This window comes from Aptenodytes forsteri, unplaced genomic scaffold, assembly GCF_000699145.1.
Source record: "Aptenodytes forsteri isolate BGI_AS27 unplaced genomic scaffold, ASM69914v1 Scaffold237, whole genome shotgun sequence".
In the NCBI taxonomy this organism is placed as follows: domain Eukaryota; kingdom Metazoa; phylum Chordata; class Aves; order Sphenisciformes; family Spheniscidae; genus Aptenodytes; species Aptenodytes forsteri.
In genome coordinates, this window is record NW_008794451.1 from 821,574 (window position 1) to 845,825 (window position 24,252).

At 37.6% G+C, this 24,252-nt stretch overlaps 1 protein-coding gene across 1 annotated transcript in view; it reads left to right on the forward strand.

Moving 5' to 3' along the window:
* Positions 1-24,252, forward strand: part of DPYD (dihydropyrimidine dehydrogenase) — a 387,751-nt gene that overhangs the window by 16,277 nt on the left and 347,222 nt on the right. Inside the window, exon 4 of the mRNA XM_009290477.2 lies at positions 6,561-6,671. Coding sequence (XP_009288752.1) covers positions 6,561-6,671 — 111 coding nt within the window. The remainder of the gene's footprint in view (positions 1-6,560; positions 6,672-24,252) is intronic.

Here is a 24,252-nt window from a genome sequence, read left to right on the forward strand (position 1 = left end):
GTGTCCCCTCCCAACTCCTTGTGCCCCCCCAGCCTGCTCGCTGGTGGGGTGGGGTGAGAGGCAGAAAAGGCCTTGACTCTGTGTCAGCACTGCTCAGCAGGAACGAAAACATCCCTGTGTTATCAGCACTGTTCCCAGCACAAATCCAAACCACAGCCCCATAGCAGCTGCTGTGAAGAAAGTTAACTCTATCCCAGCCAAAACCAGCACAGAGACTCTGAGCTTGTGTGGCTCAGAGAAGAAACAATTGATTGAAAGTTGAGGCTTTTCCCAGGCATGTATGAGCTCCCTGCCACCTCCCGTACACGCACCAGGATTCAGGGTCAGGCCCCAGTCCCTTGAGCCTGTCGGCTTCTCAGCCCCTGTCTCACAGGAGGCTGCAGCACTGTTGCTCTTCTGGCACGTTACCTAGTCACAGGCCTGCTGTCTCTCCACAGAAGTGAAGCCCCATCTTCCAGCTCTCTGGACCTTGAGGGCTCTGGTTTGAAGATGATATAATAATGTAAATTGCTGGTTCTCAGGCATGGACACAGAGGGTCACCTGGAGATTTTGTGCTTGTTAAGAGGGATGAGAGGGTTGCGGCTTGTCACGCTATGATATACCGTAATATAAATGGGTTCGCAGTCAGCTTGTGACTTTGCTCACACACGCAGCTGTTTGTCTCAGCAACAGAAAACGTATCTGGTAATATACAAAAATAATTCTTTGGGGGTTTCCCTTCTGAGTCCCATGCTGTCTGGGATCCTTTCTGGTTCCAGAATTGGGCTCTCCAAAGGCTGACCACACTATTCCCCTGACATCTGTGGTCATTTCACATTTCATCTAGCTTTCTCTGGCCTTCGTTGCCTCACAATTAAACCAGGCCTGAACTACTGTGAAAGCACGGTCTTTTCTCCTTTTTGAAGTTTTTGGATGAATTCTTAAGATGTATTATCAGCCAGGTTATATAAATTGTTTGTAAAGATTCTCATCAGTTCAGATCTTCAGTAAGGAAATACACGTTTGACACAAGTATCAGTTTATCAGATATTCTGTCATATATAAGCATGAGGGAGAAATTCACAACGCTTTCCCATAATCTTTCAATAATGAAAAATAACATAGAGCTAGCTTCTGGAAGACATGACACCATGGATACTTATTTTTTGAAATCTTGTTTATCTTTTAGTGTTACAAACTCTCCTAGGACTAGAACTTGCTCTTGCTCATTTGGTAATGAAACTTCCACTTGTAATAGTCAGGGACTTTAGATGGTGTTGGAAGTGCTGCATCTGTCTGTTAGTGCTTCGTGCTGCTTTCCAAAAGGCAGAGTAGATGCAAGAAGTAAAATGTGAACTAGGCAATTCAAATAAGATATTAATAGAAAGAACTCATGCCTTAGTCATCTTTTTCTTAACTGACATGATTTTTAAACAATACTCATTATTCTGGGTCATCTAATCTCACGAAAACAAATACTTGTAGCTTGAGTTCTTTGGTCTTTGACTGACTAACACTAATAAAATCAGTTTCATGTTCAAATATACTAGAAAATATGAGGGGAAAAACCCCAGGTACTTGTTTCTGTCAGTGAATTAACACTTGCATAGCTTTGAAATTAATTGTTTAGTATGCTCATTACTCTTAGAAAAAAATAAATACGTTCTCATTATGTTCACTTGGTGAACATATGTATCTTGCAATACATTTAATGTTACTTGCTGTGAGGGAGATTACAACTCTTTTTAAGGAAATTGGGTAGATTAATGGAATGGGGTGGGTTAAATTGCTCTCCACATGCATTCCCTAGCATGCCTAGCCTACTCCTGAATTTTAATTGATATATATAAAAGAGTTTAGCTGAGGATGCTCTGTGAGGCAACTGGAGTAAAACAGGATATAACCTGTGCATTGCAGGGGCTGGGCTAGGTAAATGTGCTGCATGCTAAAACAAAGCGAACGGACACATGGGACCACATTTTATGCCCATAGTCATAGTCTGCATGTGAACAGTTGCATTTTCAGCAGCTTCATTGCGGCTGTATGCGTATTGATCTGTGGTGAACTTCAGCAGGCGTTTTGGGGCTGTTCATAAGAAACTTCCCCAACAAGCTAGAGAAAGAGGACAGAATCCATGAAAAGAGCAAATTATTACTTTGTCATATTAAGAAGCCTATACAGTTTTAATACTGCAACCTGTGACAGAGCCTGAAGAAGGTTTTTCTGATCCTTATTCTGGCTTTGAATTACCAGTAACAAAGATGAGGATTACTAAGGATTAAATACTCCTGATGCAACTCATTGGTTTCAGTAGGAGTTCTTCTAGAAGCAGAGTAATCTTAACCATTGAATTTTTACCAAATTTCCTGTTTCTAGTGAGAGATAAGGTCCACGTTAACCAGGACACCTTGCTAAGGTTGTTACTTTTTTTTTTGGGGGGGAAGCTGAAGACTTCAAAGCTTAGTGCTCTAAAGAAAAGCTTTCAAAATTTGCAGTACCGTCATATATTTTACAAAGACAATGCTAGACTAGCAGGACTTTTTGATGACTGCCTTGAAGTTACTGCAGTCCCACCTATGATGTAAATGGTATTTTTTTTTTTCTCTTAACACCATCCCCTCTCTGCTTCCCCCTCCGCCCCGGTTGGTATTGGAGGGTTCCTAATAAGCATAGTGCTTCCATAATTTTATGTTTTATTTTGCTGAATATGCATGTAATTAAAAATCAGATTTAATTGCAATAGCTTCTTATGATTTCAGCTAAAAGGGTGACTTTATGAGATGGGAATAAAATGGGTGTGACACTTTTAATGAAATGAAATTTCTATACCAGAAATTTACGTTGGATCACCACAGAGCATGTGCCAAACCTGCCTTGATTTATCTGAAAATGCTGTATCAGAAACAGGACTCCCAACTGCAGAACGTGTCCTATCCCAAATGACTGCCTTGAAATCACTTAGTTTGGAGTAGTATTAATTCAAATTCTTGAAAAATTACTCACTGTAATATAACATGCTGTTTTAAAACTTTTACAGCCTTTTCATTAATAGATGATAGTGAAGATTAGAGCTAGTATTTTTTGTGTAGACTCCTTAATCATAGCCTTTAAAATAAAAGCTGAGCAATAAACATCTAATGAGTAGCTTATGACAAGTTTATTCTCAGAAGCTATGTTACTGTGTTGGCACAGATCAACATGACCATTTATCACTAAATTCTCAAAATTTAAAAACTTTAGCTATCACTTACACATGCTAGTCATTATCAATGTACGTTACATATGAGTAGTTTATAGCATTTTAGGATACTCGCAACCTAAATCAATATATATTAGTCATAATGAATACGTTCCCTTCTAGAAGAGGATGTATTAGGGAATTAAACCATTCTTTAGTATTTTTTAGCTTATACTAATCTTTGTCTTTTAAAAGACGTGAAAGAAATCATTGTCATGGGTTATTATTAAAGGAATTCCTTAAGGTAGTCGTATTTGAGGGAGTCATCTGCAATATACATTCAGTTGTGTTCTGTAGAGACAGGCCACTTGGCTTTCTTCCCAAAGTGAAGTCTTCAAATTAATCTGTGGAAATAATGAAAGAAAGTATAATACTTTGGTGGTGCTCATAATCATCAGCCTTGTGCAAAGCTGCAAGCTTAACTCTACTATGCATGTTATGCAGCTGTGCCACAAGTGTGTACTCAACATGGGCTGATTTTACTTCTAGGTACTTACTCATAGCCCTATTTCTTTTTCCATCAATATAGTACCTAAATAGATTTCTACAAAAGTACAGCAGCATTATATTCTGATTTGCAGCCATTAATGATAATGGATTTATACCTACTTTATTTTTAATGAAATAAATGTGGCCATTTATGTAAAACACTAAATATATAATTCATAGGTTCCCCATTACTATACCAATAGCATCTTAATGTGAGATCCAAAGTTCATAGTACTCTGAAAAGTGATGCATTATGTACCCGCATCCTCCATTGGGGAACTTGAGTCTTGCCCTTTCAACATCTGGAGACATCAAACAACAGCTCATCTGGCAAGAATGAGAATTTATGTAGCAGAATAAGCATGGGATCGGGACAAGCCAGATAACAGATGCCCAAATAATTGTCCTCACCAATGAGCTCTCCCCCTGGTCAGATGGCCGGTGTGTTTGAGAGATTGTAGGTCTCGGGATTCCTTTCTTGCATGTCCACGGCGGTTTATTTTTGTTTAGCTGGGTGCATACATTAAGTGTTTAGTTGCAACACTCCCTCTAGAACTTTCTTCTCAGTTATTTTCCACTTACTGGCTGAGCTACCTGAATTTATTTGTTAATTTTACTAAATGTCTGACTAGCTGTAAGCTGCAGAAAACCAACCAGGGGACTGAAATGAATAGGAAGAAAACACCCTCGCTAATTTTCCTTTCTGACAGTTTAACGGACCCAAAAGCATTTACATTACTTTCCCATTTAGGCAGTTAACTTCTGGGCAGTTCTTAAACACCAGGGACCTCTAGCTAGACCAGCCACCTTGGTCAGCAATCCAAGATTTAGGCAGATAGTATATTATTTAGGTAGTGGGAATATAAGCGATTTTTATATTGTATATGTGATTTAGTATATTCTGTGCCAGTTTTATTTCGGATTTAATTCTGGGACATGCTGCGCTACGTAGTCCTTTTGGATTTCTGCAACTGTTGCGCTTGGAGCCGTGCTCCTGCTGCAGAATTCCAACAGGAGCAAACATATGGGGATTCTTCCATCCTTGGCTTGCCCCACCATTTGTTCCACGTTTTAAACCAACTGGTGCTGTACCCAGTGGAGTACATCTGTTACAGTTTATTACTAGAAATTTGCAATTCATTTCAGTTTGCTAAAATAATTATAATATTCATGGCCAAGAGTACTGCATTAAGCAATTACAAAAGAGAGTAGGCAAAATTTTGCTAAAGTGTATGCGTGATTCAGGACCTACTGCCCGGTTTGGGTGATTTGGGCACTCAACAGCCTATCACCAATGAGTCAGATGTGCTCTGACAGTTGAGTTTGATCATCTTGAGAAATTAAAGTAGCAACTGAGATGCTGTAAGTGACATCCCTTATGTGAATGTCCCTGCTCTGTTTTAATTAAGAATGAAATAAATTAGCATAAACCACCACTGAATGCATTTGGTTGCCACATCTTGCCTGAGGTACTCAGCTGGGGAACACCCAGAAATGGAGCAGAATCTTTACTGCTGGAATTGCAGAGGCACATCTGATTACACCCTCGAACTCTTCCTGAAAGTCAACAGCATGTAGGCTGCTAAATAGTCTATATCTTTTTGAAAGTTGTAACCCACTTTTTTGTCTCTTTGTGCTTCAGGCAAGCTGGGAGTTACTGTATTGGGCTATGCTGTTATTTGCAGGTAGAATTTTCAAGTAGGTGACATTTCTGTTTTGTGGGAAAAATGGATTACTGATCAGTCCAGAGTAAGCATTAAATAGTTGATTAGAAAGTGGCCCCTTTGCATTTCAAAAAAAAAAAAAAAAGTCCCCATAAACATCAACACAATAAAATCTTAATACAACAGATTACTTTTTCATCATTATCACCCACTCAAGCAGACTTTTAAGATAAGGAAGCATCCTGATATAATATTCATAACCCCATCATACTCATCGTGTTCAGTCTCCATTTCTGTAAGTCAGTCTCACACATCTTTGACATATAGTAACAGAATAAGCACACCCTATTCATCACAGTGGAGAAGTATAGTGCTAAAGTCATTTTTTTTTTAAAGGAAAACTTACAAAACCAATTCCAGGAGTTACAACCAACAATATGCCTGTTTTGGTTCTCCATCACAGACCTGAGTCTGGATCTGTCGCTTGCACGCTGTTCACACTCACCCCTTGAATTAAGTGAGGTCAGTTTTGCTACGGAAACCTGTCATTTGCCTGATTTGAAAAAGAGCTTGGGTTCCAAAAAGCTGATTTAATTTTTCAGGTTGCACTAGTATAATGAAAGACATTACAAACTTCATTCTGCCTGTGTCGCCAGACCACCACAAAGCACAGCTATATTCCCAACATTTGTTTGTGTCCTTGCAGATAAAAGCATTGTAAGAGAAATGAAGTTAACTCATCAGCTCACTAGGCGTAGAAGCAGGTTCCTGTGAAGGGGAAGTTGGAATTTATACTGAAATGATGAAATGTCCAGAAATAACCCAGATCCTTTAAAATATTTTTGCTTGTTTTGCTTTACAAGTGTTACTTGGAGTGATATAATGAAGCAGAATTATGTGTTTCTATATGCTGTACATAACAAACATCCAGGAATGGAAACCATTATCATGGCCACTAAATATAATTCTGTTTTCTAGCAGACCTAGAAATGTCCTTAAATACTCAAAATCTAAGTGGTGTGGACAATATAAATCTAAACAGATTTGTATGAAGTTGGGCTATAATATTGAGTAATTGTGTTTTGGTTTTGCATAGCACTGTAAATAAGCGTGAGGTGTGATTTCAGAGGCTTTGAACGTTTTTGGAAATCTTACCTACATTTTAATATTTTCTGTTCTCTTTCTACAGAACATTCTGACTTTAAATCCCCGAAAACAGACACATGCAACTCTTCATTCAACTGCAGCAAAGAAACAGGTCAAGAAGCAATGGAAAAGGAATTCTGACAAAAGCTGTTCAGTAAGTGCACGTTTGTTATTGCATCTGGAACATGCAATAAATCATTTGAGGCTGAAATCTCACTTGTGTGAGAAATTCAAATTTGAGTTTCCTGTGTTGTTCAGTAGCCAAATTTGGCTCCTAGTTCTGTTCCTGTAGGTACAGAGTTACTTTGTGATCAGCTATTTACTTTTCAGAACTGAGTACATGCCATACTTTTGTCCTTTTTGGTGATTTAGTAAGTCTTTGATGCAACTTTTTCCCCTTTCGTTATGGAGTCTGATATGGAGTCTCAAGTATCAAGCAGCATCACAGCTGGCTCACCACCTCCCGAGCCTCGCAGAGCCACTCGCTCTCCCTGGGCAGCCAGCGTCAGCTGCCTCTTCTGTACCCCGCAGGGCTGCTGCCCGCTTGCTCCTTTTCTTTCTGTTTTCCAGGAGTAATGCTGGGTAGAACAGCACTTCACTATCCTTTCTGAGACTCTTAAAGGTAGTTTTATTTCAGTACAGGAATAGGGGAACCCATCATATGTACCTATTTTATGTACATATGTATCTATATATAGAGCTATATACATATATATGTACTATATATATATGACCATATTTATATACGTTATATATAAATACATAAAGCTTAGATTAAAACATGGATCTGGTATTTAAATTTTGTGCATTGTATTTTTCAGGAAATAGGTGCTTTTAGAATAAATATTTTTTCATTATAAACTGTCTGTATTCTTCAGTATTTCTGCCATTAGATATCATCATTTTCTCTCTAGGTATTTAGATTCCTAGTCTCAGTGTGATATTTGACTAATCCTATCGGACTTTGTTGTCTCTTTGATCTCTCATCTTTGTAGTGTTTTTACTGTCTTCCTACAGATTCTCTTAGATAATCCTCTAAATTCAGAAGTCTTTTAGGTAGAATACTACTTCTTCATCTGCAAACTATTTCCCTTATGGTACAATGTTATGGTGTCTTTTCATAGTGTTATCAAAACATCTTCTCCCACTAAGAAGGAAAATTCAGGTTTGATAGTTGATATTTGTTTATTATTTAAAAAAAAAACACCAACAAAACACAAACCAAAACAAAAAACCCATGAAGTTCCTCAGTTTCTCAAAATTATGAAATCCAGTATGACCAGCAAGTATTTGCTGGGAGGAGCAACGCAGGGTATCCTTAGCATTTCAAACATAGTCTAGTATAGTTTCCTGTTTTGTAGCATTGATTATAAGAATGCCTCTCTTACTATAGCTAATATTCCTATTTTCTTATTCTATTTATTGGCTTAGATAATGTTATAATAACTGGAAACGAACAAACATGAAAACCTTCTGTTTGTGAACAGGGATGATTATTTTGGGATGTCTGATGCAGTTATTGCCCACAACTGTCTGTTCCTGCTGCACAGATAGTTGAGCTGCTCAGCAAGCAGCTCCTGGATGGCTGCAGTTTACATCGTTATGTTTTCAGGTGACCTGTAATCAATACTGGGCTGTAAACTCCTCTGTTTTCAGAAACTGTTTGTTAGGAAGCTCAGGGCAGCTAGTTATCTGTGTAGTAACCTGATTAGCTGTTCCAATGTAAATTATCCTAGTTAGTTAAACTTCAAACTATAGCATACACATCTATATCTTCCTAATGGGTGTGCTAACATACATTTCCTAAAGCTTCTAGGCTTTAAGATCACTCTTGGTTATCTCTGAGCTTTCCCCCATATCAGCCTTGTTTGATTTTTGTATTCAGTTTATTCATACAATGTTTGATATTTGAAGGTTTTGCTGTTAACTGTGAAAGTGCATAGCTTTCTAGAAATTGTCTCTCTTCCCGTGTTCCTGCTCTTAGCTGTGCGTGCGTACCTCATGGTGTCTCCAATGTTCTTGGATCCCCAAGGCCTGAGCTTCTTGGGCTGTGCAAACAGCACCGATTTCGGGTTCATCGGTAGCTTGTGTGCCTTGGCTGGATTTTCATCTGAAAGACATTCTGAATGTTGTCAAATATTGCAGGATGATGTTTCAGCATAGGTTTACAATCTGATAAACAACCTGGTTTTTTAGTTCTGCATTACTGTGTGGAGATCCATGCACTTATTAGGACTCTGCGCTGACAGATATCTGCTCATGTGTTGCAACTTGCAGGGTTAAAGGTTAGAAATAAGAAAATAGGTATATCTGTACATGTACACACCTTCATCACAGATAGATCTTGTACTGTATATTATGAATTATTTGGTAGAAATGTCACATTATTTAGGTTGCAAGTCATGGTAAGAAATGTAAAATGCTTGAAGAAACTGTAAAGGGGTAGTCCTTGTTTTTAGGCCAGTAATGGCCCCAGTTTTTAGAACTGTCAAACTTTTCTTTACTCAGAAATGTGTAGCTTACTTTTACTGTGCAAGATTTACCTCCCAGCTTACTATTCTGGCAGAAAAAGTCCTACAAAACTAAAAAAATCAAACCTAAACACTTGTGTGGTGTCCCATTACATAAAAGGCATTAGAAGAAAATGAGAGACTTTTTACATTCTCCAGATCATTGTTGTTGAGTGGTTTTAATAAACCAAGAAAACAAAATGATAGAATCCTTTCCTAGCCTTCTTAAAATAAGAAAGCTAATGTAGGAAAGGATACATTGAGCACAATTTTCTGTTGTGGTCTAAAAAGCCATTGGCAGTAACGTTTAGGCCTGCTAATGAACAGGTCAAGCTCTATTTGAAGTCCGTAGGAAGTATATTTGTTTGCATTTCCTTGAAATCTGAATTTGGCTTTTAGCTTTGGATTCTTTTAAAGCTGTACTGGTGCTGCCTTTGCAGAATCACTGTTGGAGGGAAGGTGGGAGTATGAAAATACAAAACTAATTAAATTAACAGCCCTCAAAACTCCGAACAAAAGCTGCATCTGCTGAGGCATGCACACAGTGACTTTGTAATGTCTAATACGCTTCCAGATGGCAGACTTACATATTCCCTCAGAATAATTACACAAGTGAAATTTTAACTCCTAGCCTGCTCTGAGACACTTTGGGTTGCCCATTAAATGAGTTCTGAAGTGGAAACTGAGTGTCAATATCTTTCCTCAACATTGGAAGAGCATTCTCCTAAAGGAAGGTTCAATTATGCTTTCAATGAGTGCTATTTATTTACTGTGTTAGCAACCAAATTTTGCTGTAAAAGTGATTTATAGCTGTAGGTGCAAGATCAGTCAGCTTTCCTTCAGAAATTTTAACTCAGAGATTTCGATCAGAGTAGGTAAACTCTTGATTGCTGAGTCACCCTCGGTAACAGTGCTAAACCTAAGCGTTAACACTCTGGTTTCTTCCGAGTCGTGCTGAAAGGTGGTATAAACAGATGCCACTAGTCTGGCTGGGGAAACAAAGGTTTCTGTTGGTCAGAAGAAATTAAAAGTAGAAGAGTTTTGAGATGCCTATACTAATAGTAAATCCTGGAGAAGGCAGCGAAATTTAGATCGTTAGGTCATCAATTTACAGATAAAACTAAAGCAATGAACTGTGGATGCTGTAAGGACTTGCTTTGATTTCAGGGTTTTCCTAGATAGTTCAGGACTGTTTAGACATCTGATTTATGTTTTTATTTATGGTTTCCAACTCTCTGTAATACAATTTCTGTATGTATTCTATGCTTGCTGACATTTAAATCACGAACTAGATGGGCATACATTGTGTGCATTTGTGTGACACCCAGCACACTGAATTCCGTGCTTTATGACTAGGGTGTCTAAGCATTATGGGACAAGTTCTGCTTTTACCTTGTACACGTGCGGGTTTGTTGTTTTACTGAAATTCACCTCCGCAATTTTTATAAATTCACTTGTCACTGGAGAATTCAGTGGGATATTGTAGTCCAACCTTTTTTTGTAATGAAACCTTGGAGGTACCTACTAAGGATAGGTGGGAAGATGACATAAACCCACCTATAAATTCAGACTTTCTTCAGTTTCTGCATTTAGAAATAATAGTAATAATTGCTCCAGATGGAAGAGTTGGAAGTATTTCAATGAGACAAGAAAGGTGAAAAGGAAATGGGGTTTAAATTGGTTTGTAGTTAATTGCCGTAGCCTGTAACAGTATTGATTTTCTGGCACTAGTAGCATTGTTCTTTGTCCTTACGTTTGCTAAGCCCGATCAGCATTGTGCAACAAGAGCCTCTCTTCCTTGAACAGCATCATTTTTGAGCTCAGCTGTTTTTTGCAGGGGCATCACTTTTGGGCAAGAGTCTTTAACTGTCCTATAGTTCTTTCCAGCCGTTAAAGAACCAAATTCTTCACCTTGTCTTTTTCTGTGCAACATTAAGGTGCAACTACCAGATTGCTCTGTGCTAGTGGTGGAGAGCGAGATCTGCAATTCATTGCAAGATGTAACAGATCATGTTGCTCTTTAAATTCAGAGGACAAGGTTACTCCCTTAAAACAGTAGTAATAAGAGTTTGCTAAAACTTCAAACTGCTTTTTACTTTGATAGTATTTCTGTGGCTGTCACTGCTATATATGAACATCTGTAAAAAGGAATTCTTATTTAAAAAAAAAAAGTTTGTAAGGACCTCTTAGTGTACAAATGTCCAAGCTTGCATAGAAAAACCTGTAAATAAGGTGATTCTTTCTCAGCTATAATCGGTTTGTTACTCTAAGTATTGCCTTCCAGTGAGATGGGAAAATGCCATGTAATTTTTGTGCGCAATCATGTATCACAGTTACAGAATAATCAAGTTAGCAGTTCACAATTGCAAACAAGTAGATATGAAACCCAGTTCACCCAAGGCCTGAAATCAGGAACCTTAATGAATAGATGCTTTTTCAGTGAATAATTTGGCCATTTCTAGACACGTATTGATGAAAGATTATATATTTATAAATAAAAAATAATCACAAATATTGTAAAATAGAGAACACTCATTAAAGGAAATCAACTCAATTATCTTTATAATCTAAATGTATAGTTTACCTTTGCAAATATTTATTTTTGTCTTCATTGCATATGAATATGCAAGTTTAGCTCTTTTCTGAATGAATATACAATGGCAGATGTCTCTCTAATCGTTGCTCTATTCAAACATTAATTGGTAGAACATATGTAGAATTCTACTAGTCTGAATAGGTATAGGATAGCAGCGGTCTTTTTAATCACATCACTATTCAACCACTAATTGGTGTGATGATTAAGGGACATTAGAGGGAGCACTTTGACATCTGATTCTTTGAACTGATGTCTGCTCAGGCTGCACTGTATTCATCATGGCCAGACTGATTTCTTAAATAAAACGCTCTGATTCCCAAATGTGGAAAATATTGCATTAGGATCTATTGAGGTGATTAGGGAATTTGAGAATGATTCTTTTATTTAACTAGTGATTGACTGTATGTGCACAAACTATTCATATGAATAATACATGGGTTACTGAGTATCAGAAAGAGCTGAGAAGTAACATCAAGAGATTTTCTCTTTTCTCATAGTGTCAATAATTAAATATTAATAGACATTTTAAAATGTACCAGTTTAATCATTTAGCAGTCAAATTCCTACTCATGCATTTTTTAGATTAACTAATTACTCTGCATTTTCTTGTATCGATACCATATGCTGGCATTTATAACCATTTTACTGGAATAAAGTAGTTTACATGTTTATATATGATAGCACTTACACTTGCTCTAAGAAATGCATATTATAGTCCTTGAATTTTCTGTTTTATTTTAGTTTCAGTGTCTTAAGGTATTTTCATTAGAATATCTCAATAGCTTCTAACTTGCCTGACTGCTACAAATTAGTGCTTTTATGCACATTTTCTGTGTATCAAATTGTAAATAATAGCTGATGGCAAGTTATGCCAAATCCTTTTTTAGCCCTCTGCAAAAGGTTCCTTCTCACCTTGTGGCTCTCCTGGAGTGCTGTGCAAAACCACCTCTGACCTCTTAACTTCCTCTGTTCAGAGTTCTTCAGGTTTGGTGTTCTTCAGGTTTGATGTTGGATGATTCCCCTTCTTATAGAGCAGCACTCACCAAAGATTTTTAGTTCCAAGTGTATTTCTGATCTTAACCATTTCAAAACCAAAGTGTCTCAGAGTTGCAAACTGTTTGGTTTTACACATACGTGTATGACAAAATGAAAAATGCTTGTCTGCTGCAAATGCTGAATTCTAAGTAAGTCTGATCAACTCATTCCCCTTCATTAAAGCTGAGCAGATCAGAGAGTAGAGATAAGACCAGAAACAATCTGCACTGTTAACTTTCATCTTCTGCTTAGCCTTGTATTCTTTTAGATGTGGATTTCGGTATGTGCACTTTCCTGTGGTTATTGGATGGAGATAAAGGTGCCTTCTTGTGTTGGTGTATTGGAAAACAGAATAAATAACAAGAAGACTAGCTTCTCTTTTTTCAGCCCCTCTACTGCCACTTTTTCTTTCTTTTGTAAACTATTGCCTATACCGAAACCTATACTGCTCTTTCCTTTCCTCTCCTAGACTTTCTTCTTGTATAGCGAAAGCCCCATCTCTAATCGGTTTAGAAATCTATAAAACTAAAAATGATCACGAGCTTTAAGTTGAGAAATTGTAAGTGCTTGAACATTGTTTCTTGCAGAAACCTGTGCCATTGTTAGCCTGCTAGTAATTACTCACTTCAGATCTATTTATGTTGTCTAAGTCCTGGAAGACATCTGCTCGCTAGAAGTAAAAGGAGCTGAGAGACCAATTTTAGTGTGAAGGAAGTAGTATAGCTTGCTGAATGCTGTATTTTAAGCAGGGCTGGTAGCACTGTCCAATATTAAGTTGCACTGAAGTGTTCATTACAAGACCCTGCTTGTAGTTTGTCTGCAACTTTGCCATATATTTGGACAAAAATTTTCCGAGTACCAGTCCATCAATTCTTTTATGCATATTAAAAAATCAGTCATATATGCACATCCATAAATCACGTAAGTATGAATGAACAGGTCTGGCGGAAAAGCTTGTTTCTGGTCTTTTAACCAATCCTGATAGCATTATATTGAAAAAAAGCACTAGCATCCTCATGCTTTGAAGCAAGGATGCGTAACAGGCTGGGGATTGAAAAAGTATGTTGGTACAACAGAACTGTCCAGAAGCTTGGAAAACCTTATCTTGACCAGTTTCTGTTGCATTTTTATCGCAATGTACAGTCCTCAGGTGGAGAGCAGTTAACTGCCTCATCACTCACTGCTCCTTTGCTTACAATATTCAGTACTCTCTGCTTAGGGTAGTGTCCTGGTTTCAGGAACTCTTAAATTTTTGGTGGTGCATCTCAGGAATGATTTGAGACGATTTCTTTGTTGTTTTATAAACTGATACATTGTTTGAATATAGTGTTGAAAATAAACATAGTATCCCATCCAGTACTGATATCAGAAGTAATGTTTTGGGGATTCTTCAGTCTGCAAAGATCCTAGGTACTCCTTGGCACAAGAACCTTCCTTACAGCGTGTGCGCTTCATATTGATGAAATGGGAACTGGTGGGTGGCCCAGTCTCTGGAGCTGTGGTGTTGCCATGTCGAAGCATGTTCCCTCTTAGTCTTTCTGGCTGTGTGTCTGTTCCAGCAGTTCCAGCTGTCTTCAGAAAGCTACATGTACGTGTGTTCTGCAGTCACTTCTTCCATCTCCAATCAGTCCTGTTTCTTCAGCCAGTATCTGGAACAATCACTCAGCAAAACTTTCTATTCCCCTCTAATACCGAGAACAGGACAACAACCTACTGTTGCTTAATTGCTAGCTAAAGTGGCAGAGGTTTTCTTCTGTAGAGCTAAAGATCCTACCACGTGCATTCCATTTGAAAATTATCAAGTTGTAATTCATGTCTTTTTGTATTTTCCTTTAAAAAAATAAGTTGAAGATTTCTTGTTCATGTGCCATGTGAGAGGAACGTTCTTAACATTGCTAAATCAAGTAAACAAATTAAGAAGCATCCAAATTACTACCTGTACAGTTGCCTTAAAGGATATGCACTGTTCAGGAAAGACAAACATAAAGGTAAAGCATTTTATGTTAATAATGCAACAGACGGTAAAAAGATAGCAAGGGTAAAACCAAACCTTTATGGATCAAAATCACTTTAGGGAAGGGCAGTAAACTCATTTCTAGTGTGCTGAAAATGTGCTGTAGAGTCTCCACACAGCAGGTTTAAATTTGGCTATGGCTGTAAATAGAAATCAATCTAATCATAGAATCATAAAAATGTAGATTTGAGAGGGTTAGTGAGAGAATTTCTGGATTGGAATCATAGAATCATAAAAACGTAGGTTTGAGAGGGATAGTGAGAGAATTTCTGGATTGGGACAGAATGAAATATAGGTAGACATTTCTTGACAGGCATTTGTATAACGCACTTCTAAAGGCATATGATGTTGGAGACTTCTCATTCTTGTTAGTGTTTAATCAATGCAACAGCAAGTTTTTCCTAAAATATACTATATTTCATTTGTTGAAGATCAAATTGTCGTCTTGTCCTTCTCCTACTTGCAGAACAATTGATGATTGTTCCCTTTTGGTATAAAATCTGTTATATCAGAAGATTCCTGTTAGATATCCTTCCAGTTCTCTATTTTCCTTCAACTCTTCTTTGCTGGTCATGTTTTCTGAAACTGTTATTTTGTTGCTTTTCTTTGGATTTTCATTTTCTGCATCTTTCTCTAATCGTGATGATGAAAAACTACGCAATTTTTCAGCTGGGACCTAGCTAGCACCAAGTAGAATGAAATAATTTCTTTGCCTCACACACTGAACTATCCTACAATGTGCTGTTCCTTCTGCAAGAGCACTGGATTGTCTTGTATTCAATTTATGGCCTAAATTCTGACCCTTCAATTTGGCCTCATTTTTAAATTCTTATCTTGCTTTTTAAAACGTTTAATATCTCCTCCTTCCCTGTTTCCCTTATTCCACCAAACGTGATGTCGGTAGAAACCATTAGTACATTCTTCTTTTCCAGCTATCCAGGTCACTGGGGTCCTGGGTGAATCATGAAGCATCTTGATTCAGGTCCTTTTTCAGTGATAGAAAACAAGCTAGGGGTTGTTTTTCAGTAAGTTGTGCACTCACTGGATATTTGTTTTATCTAGGCTACGTTTTTAATTGGCTTATGAAAATGTGATGTGGAATACTTACAAAAAAAAGTTTGCTCGAGATTTGTCACATCTACCACTTATTCATGAGACCATTCATCCTCTTAAGGACAGAAAATAAGATTGATTGAACTTTGTTTCTTACATGCCGATGTTGGCTTTTTTAATATTGCATTATCATTTTTAATAAAAGTACTCTGTTTTCTCTGCTGGGGTCTAGAATTGCTATTTTCACTCCCTTTTTTGTAAAGGGAAACATTATGTTTGTCTCTCCTGGCCTTTTGGAACCCCAAGCCCTCAGAGTCTTTGAGTGCAATTGATAGTGGTCTATGGATTGCTTCAGTCAGATTGACTCAGTGATACATGAACTACATCTGTCTGATAAAAAAAAAAAAACAACAAACCCAACCTCTTTTTTTAATACTCAAGCCTGCAATCCCATGTTCTTGCTAAAAATAATACTTACAGTAATAGTTATGGCTATACCATGCCATCTTCATAAAGAGAGCAGGGAAGGCTGTGAATAATTCAGTTCACTCTGCGTCATTTGTTATTTGCTCTCCTTTCCTGTACATAAACCTGACTTCTCTTTATTTTCTTCTTACTTCTCATGTATATAGAACCTTTTTCTTCTTTTTTTTTTTTTCCTTCCTTGCTAATTGAAATTTGCTTGGTGCCTTAGCTTTCTGATTTTATTCCTACAGTGCTTGTGCTGTTCATTTATACTTAGATATTTATCTACTTGGGTATGTGTCATAGTTTCCCTGCTTTTACGATTTTGATTTCCAGGCCATGGGGGAGACATGGTATGATCATAAAGGTCTGTTAAGTGCTTTTTTTTTTTTTTGCTTTGCTCAGGAATAGTTTCCCTTTGTGCATTTCTGTCAGGGTTTGCCCTCTCTCCTGCTTTCCTTTACTGATCAGTATATCTTTCAGGAGACATACCAACCTGATCCCTGAGTCTATTGAAATTATATTTTCTGAAGTTCACCGTCCTCATTCTGTTACCCTCACAACTTTCTATACTTGAAATTGATTGTAATGCTATTAGAGAGGTAAGTCATTGTAAGACACTTTGACTTTCTATATACAGCCTGGAAGACTACTGATCCTGATAATGGTAGCATGCAGGTATTCTTTGATGTGATAACTGACAAACTTTGTTAGTAGCAGTCATTAAATCAGAAACGCTAACATAACATTTTAAATAGTATCAACTCTTACTAATTCAGGTATCAAGCTGAATGGACTTCAGCCTTAAATTTAGCAAATGGGGGAAGTCATAGAATAGATAATCACAGAATATAATGTTCATCAAGCTTTTCTTTGGAGTTAATTTAATATAAATTCTATAGAAGAATTACCAAAATTTATTTTATTATTTTATAAGACAAACTCAGAAGTTAAGGAAACTATTTAGATCTCTGAACTGAACTAAACAGCTCAAAGACATGAATTCTGAGGAGATTGTTGTTAATTCAAATATACAAAAGTTACTTGGAATTTGCATCCCAACTTGTAAAGAAGAGTTTCAGACTGAACTGGAAAACAACTTCAAAATGAGTATTAAGAGTAAGAGGATAACCCATAAGGAATTGAAAAAGATGGGATTGATGGGCAAAGGAGAAAGTACAGAGGGCAAAGTGAGAACTTTCAAAAGTCAAGTTGAGTCACACCTGGTGAAAGAAATTAAAACAAATAGTAAAAGGTTATTCAGCTATATAAAACAAATAGTAAAAGGTTCTTAAGCTAACTAAATTAAAAGAAATAAAATAACAAGGAAAGCAAGTGTGAAGATAGGATTAAACATCCTGGGTATTGTCTAAAATCTTTGTAAATCGTTGTTCTAGTTTCAGTAAAATGGGAGTAAAACAAGAGGTGGCTAATAGGCAGACAAGTGCAGAAATGGAAATTACCCCAGGCAGGGGGCCAGAAGGCCAGAAGGAAAGCTTGGAGGGTTTCATCTCTGAAGTCAAAGGGACAGAAAAATATCAGTGAAAGTATCACAGAAAAATTGACATGTGAAATTACAGGCCTAAGAGTAAAGCAAGCTGTATGTTATGGTACTTGATTAAAGAATACCCGATGCAGCTTCTGTATGTTAAAAGATGGCAAGTTGATGGGCAGCTATAACTCTGTTAGTCTCATATCAGCAGCATGCAGAACTTTTAAAACAAATTTTGAAGCAAAGATTTATTAAACGCATTAAGGTAAATAGAAGATGGAATAAGACATGTTGGGGTTTATTGTTGGGGATAGATCATGACAAACTGACAAGGTATGCTTTTTTTTGGCCGATTAATAATGAAGTATCGTCTGCTTAGATTAGAATAGTAACATGGATAAGGGATGGGCTAGAAAGGAAATGAGAGTGAGTAGTGCTTAAAAAAGAGCTTCCGGGCCTTGAGCAGAGCTTGTTGAAGGATCAGTCTTCAGATTCATACCATTTAATATTTTCATTAATGAGCTTGACGTAAATATTAGGAGCATGTTACAAGAAAGTCGACAGGCACTGTCAATACAGAAGGAACTAGAACATCATAAAGAACTGAGTGACACTGAAGTTTAGAATAAAAAAAAGATAAGAGTAAATGTAATAGTGCAATTAGGAGGCCGTACAGCCAAGGGCTGAGGATAAGAATGACTAGGAGCTTAATGGTTGGAATTAAGAGAGAAGACGATTTAGAAATACCAGCCGATCAGAGGGTGATGGTTCCATCAACTGGATGAGAAAATCTGAATGTGAACTGAATGTGAAAGCAAGAGAGTAAGTCTGATCATCCATGTTGTCACTTCCAGTCTCCTATATACTTCACTGTCTTGGACCATAGGTGTCTGACATAGCGTGCTCAAGTTATTCGGTAGACTTTCTGTGCCGATTGCTACCTGTTAAAAGGGGATATTCACAGTATGTAGAATAAATTGCTTTTAAATCACTTCAGATACCGTAGTGATGAGTGTCATTGAAATGTTCATGGGGAAAAGTAGTTTTGCCTTCAAGTAAGGTTTTGAATAGCGTGCAGTAAATAAGGCCACACACTAAGCACAGACGTTGAAAGGCTATTGATTAGGTGAGCACTCTCTGTTCTGTCTTCTGAGTCAGGCAGCACTTCTGTGTAAAATAGCACATGATCATATCATTAAAACTGGTGTTTTGCTGCATACACGTGAAGGGGGCAAATCAAGTTTTGAAACGGCAAACCTTTTTTAGGCATTTTTGAATTTAAGTGCTTGACTTCGCAATGTCTGCGTTTGTTTTATGGTGACCTGTATCATCTATGGGTTCTGCTGTGTTCTCTGTACCCTTACTTCGGCCTTTAATTTCTACAAACATTACTGTAGGAATGAGGTTAATAAACTGGGATTATGTACCTGAATATTAGTTTCTGTCCTTTGTTTACCTATGTGGATCATTTGCGGTTTCTTTTTACTACGTAACAATTTGTAGCTGACAGATGTAGACTGATGCTGTTAAATATCTTTTTAAGGTATGTGCTCTGATGTGCGCTCTTTTCACTTGCTACTGATAGTCTGCTATGCAGACATCAAATTGCTTTGAGGCTGATTTAGTTGTATAAAAAAATTCCCAGGTAATAACACTGTTTTTGATACCCTTCAGAAAGATACATGTTAACTGAACATTTTCTCCATTCTGTAGGGCTTCATCACAGGTTGGTCCTTAGCTAAATTACGTAGTTATCTTTTGCTTTAGCGTTTCTATTTCTTGACTCCCCCTTCCAGGACTCCTAATATCCTTAAAGTTTTAGTCCCTTGGATAAGCATTATTTCCATCCCCAAATTAAAAAGACTTTTCTTTCTCAGAAGTTGCCATTGGCTGTTGGAAGGAGTCTTTCATTGCTGCGGAATAAAAAAGGACTGTCAGGGAAACTGGCTTAGTATCTGTCCTCTTGAAACTCGGTCTAGCTAATGCTGAATCATCAATACTTTGTAAAGTATTGATGAGCATTTGTTTCTAACTTTTGAAGATTGAGCCCAGCAAACTTTTGTTTTAAAAGAAAAGCGGGGGGGAAGCTTCGCTTTCACTTCTGTTGCATCTGAAGTAATTAGAAATAATAGATATTGAAAATCTTTTAAGGTTGGATCTATAAGCTTTGGGAACAAACTTCACTTCCTTTATAATCCCACTGCATTTTCGACAATGCTTGGACCATTTTTCCTATCCTGTACAATCTGGAGGCTACCTACTATCTTTTCTTTAGCGCAAAGCTTTCAGAAGCAACTTTGCAAGAGTGTAAGAAGTCAATGAATGTCAGCCAGTAATGCATACACAGTAACTATTTAAGAGTTGGGTGAATTTAACACAAATTTTAATTGCTTAAGAAATATGTTTTGCAGTCTATTTCTCAAAGATTGTAACAGTAGTAGTATTAGTGAACAGTAATAACATATAAGCTGCGCGTCTTTTACAGAGTACACGAGAGACAAGGGGGCAGCGCGCATCAGAGTATGTGGCCATTTCTTGTGCTGGAAGAGTAGTCCTGTTGCTGGTTCTTTCTCTGGAGTTTCTCTTTCTCGTTTATATTTTTATCTGCATTTATTTGCTAGTGAACGGACAATCAATGCGAGAAGGATCTTGCATATATTTGTAGCAATAAGTCTGAAAAGCTCTGTTGCCACCAGGGCTCTAGAAAAGCTGTGGAGAGGTACAGGGCGTTGCTAGGCAACACCACATGGCCACAGATAGTATTTTTCTTTTAATTTATTTATTCTCCAGTTTGAGTGTGTCCTGCTTGGAGCCATTTGGGTAATAGTTAAGCAAGCACATAGAAATCAGAGCGCTGCAGGAGTGGAATAAAGGAATGCAACATAAAAAAAATAAGAAAGGAAAAGCCATGACACATAATGAAACAGATCAAGAGACATGAAATAATTAGTAAGGACTAGGGGGAAAAAAGTAAACAAGCAGGAGGAAACAGACCAAGAGAGGAAAAAACCCAGGTAATGAAGAAAAAAAAAGAAAAGGAAAGATAGGGCACCATTGAAGAAAAATTAAAAATTGAAAGCTCAAACAGTGTATACACAAGGGAAACAGGGAAACTGCTGCATAAAAATATGAATTAAAAATCGGAGATGAAAATGGCTTCGAGAAGAAAAAGGAGAAATTTGGTAATCGTGTTAAGAGAGTAATGATTTTTTTGTTTCTTTTTGCTTTGCAGCCACCCTGCTCTTTCCTATTGCTCTGTTTGCGCATATGCAATAGTAGTAGTGACACTCAGGAGCTGGGGACTGATTAATAAGTCCAATATGTTTTCCAGAGAGGAAAAATAATTTAAAGTTAGAGTTTCAGTGTTATTTAGAAAATACTCAGTGTGTATGTTTGAAAACAGCATTTTCAAAACTAGGTTATTGCATTTTATTGTAAAATTTGGATACTAAGGGTACTAGGTTAAGCTCTGGTTGCAGGGAGGGAGTGGGTTGTTCGTACTCTCCAGGTTAAACACATTAAGCAGGGGCAGGTCTGTCCTGTGCAGTGTTCTGGGAACTAAAAGCCCTTCACTTGCAATAGTTAGAGCGACTTCTAGACTTGAGAGTAGCATAGCCATGTGAGGAAAATGCTGTGACAGAGCCAGCCCTGCTGAGAGACCCAATTTATTAGCTCAGGAACTGTGACCTAGCCCCAAATGCCTTGAGGAGCAGAGTTTGTGGGACCTGAACTAGAATCCTCCAAAGAGTGCTAAGACTAGCTCATACCAAGAAGCCTTGCATCACACTTCTCTTCTGGTGAATCTTGGCTCCGTATGTCCCTGCTTGCTTGGGAATTGCTGGGAAGGTGCTTGCCTAGTGCTTTGGGGCATTGCTGGTATCGCTCACCTCAGCTTGAACACAGCAATTTTTAAGAGACTGACAAGAAGGGGAATACAGCAGTCTGAGCTGTCTGAAGGCAGGCCAGAAGGTTTTGGGAGAAGCAAGCTATTCAGGCTGAGATATGAAAGCTTCCAAAGGAGTAAAAACCTTACAAAGAAGACAGTAAATGGGACACAGAACTAGAAGAGTGCGTAGTGCCATACTGAGGTATCGGGTTGTTAGATGCTCTTCTCTCTAAGGTGGTAAATGGAACTGAGACCTGAGGCTATATATTTATCCTGGATGTTGTTTTCAAACTGCATGTGAATAAACAGCATTACAGCAGCATTCTCTTAATGCTTTTTCTAATGTTCACTATGAAAAGAACTTTTGAATGCCCTGCTGACAAATGTAGCTCCTCATAAACCCTGTTCGTTTCTGTGTATAGGAAAGTTCTCGTTCATGTCATTTCTTACAGAAAAGAAACCAATACCGTTTATTCCCTTAAATTTGTATTGGGAGATTCTCAAGCTTATTAAACATGCATGGTATCTTATTCAAAGAAAATTACACTTATTTGAGCAGTTTTTCCTCAGTTTTGATTATGTCTGTGTGTCTGTAAATAGATGACACAACAGATGGTGATAACTTCGTAGGATCTGCAACCATTGTAATAGCCCCATACCTCTGATTTTCTGCATAGTTTTTGAGAGGGAAAAAATATTTTGCAGCAACAGCGTTTGCACTGGCCTACTTTGTTGTTCCCCCCCCGCCCGAGACTTGACTTTCCACCTCCTTAGCAATGAGTGTAAGCTTTCATTTTGACTAACCTGGCTTGATACATGATATTTAAAGATATGTAATTGTGTTGACTGTTAAGCAGTTTTGGCTCCCAGTGAACCGATTTGGTTGTTCTTTGTACATTCCTATACATGCTTTCTAGTTTCATGGGTTGTGGGGTTTTTTTGTGCTTCCATTTGTTTCTTCTGACTTTGTATATATTAGAGTCTGAGGTCACTGTCTTACTGTATGTGGACCCTAGAGTGTTCCAATAAGGTTTTAGATACCAGTCAGTGATGAGCATAGTAAAGAATGCATATAAATACAGTAGTCTTTTCACTATTTTTTTCTTCATGTTATTTTGAAAAAAGAAAAAAAAAAAGAAAAAGACAGCAAGTTTTCCTCTGATTTAGCTATTTTAGATGGCAATTAATATAAAATGTATTTACTTCATGTTAGAAAAAAGAAAAAAAAAAAAGAAAAAGACAGCAAGTTTTCCTCTGATTTAGCTATTTTAGATGGCAATTAATATAAAATGTATTTAAATACTTGGCTTTCCTGAACATCTCAGTACAAGGACATTTCTTTTGAATCTCAAAGAAAATGGAAATAGAGGAGAAATTGCAGCCTAGTTTTTTTTTTTCCAGAGATATGTGAATTGTCAGCTCACTTATATGTCTTCTCATGACATGTCCTGCTATCATCTACAGTTACTTCAGAGTCAACATGTAGTTTAAAACGTAAGAGCTGAGGGAACATTTTGTTGGTGTTTGCATATGGCTCTCATAGTCTATGAATGAGCTTCAGATTATTTTAAGTCAAATCATTCTTCAATTTTTCGTGGGGAATGATAGTGATGGAAAATCTGATACAAAATGCCAGCATGTAACAGAACCGCACCAGGGTCTTGACACAAGGGTTGTGTTCTACTGGCTGCAGCCTTTTTCCTAATTCTTATTCCTTTGACTCGGGTAGGTAGTTCTCAAGCAAACTTAATATTTCCAGTTATTCCTCTGGGGAAATCTAGTCTCAATTTCATATTTGGCTTTGTCTGTGGTAAGTACCTTCAACTGTCACATGAGGAAATTTGTTTCATTGCTATCTAAGTCATCTTTTACGCTGTGATACTGATTTTCAGATAACACGGTAATCCAGAATAGAAGCGCATATACTCTTTTCTTGGTAATTCACCAAGTCAGAGGATGGGATCTTAATAGTATTTTTTGTGGAATTGTTTCAGTTTTTTGCAAAGAAAATTTGGAGGAAAGATGCTCCTTTATGAGGACTTGGCCAGTGAGCATAGTGACATAACCACATATGGTTATGGCAAGAAATATCATCAGTCACAGGCTCTGAAGTATTTTTCATGCAGACCTGACACTGTTTGCTTCTACTAAGCTAAGCAGAGGATAGGATTTTTCACCCCCCCCTGCAGGACAGAAACATTGGGTTGCTTGGAGCCTGGAAGTCAGAGATCCTACGGTGTTCTCTGTACATGAGTCTAGTCCCTTGGTACTGTCACCAGTTCCTTGGCTCTTGGCCTTGTATTTAGCATCTTTTCAGGCTCTTTCCAGGGGGCTTAAAGACTATTTTATGGTAAGTCTTTTAGATGTTGGAGAGAATTAGGAGTACACAATTTAGTAAGTAGTACATGGAATATAGTTTAGCTGGTGCATGTGTTTCTATAACTGTCAATAGAAAGACGTGATCTGTAAGATTAGGAGAGAAGGACCTTGGTAGGACCTTGCTATTGTGGTTTAACCCCGGCCAGCAACGAAGCACCACCCAGCTGCTCGCTCATTCCCCCCCGCTGGGATGGGGGGAGAGAATCAGAAGGGTAAAAGTGAGGAAACTTGTGGGTTGGGGTATTAAAGACAGTTTAATAGGTAAAGCAAAAGCTGTGCATGCAAGCAAAGCAAAACAAGGAATT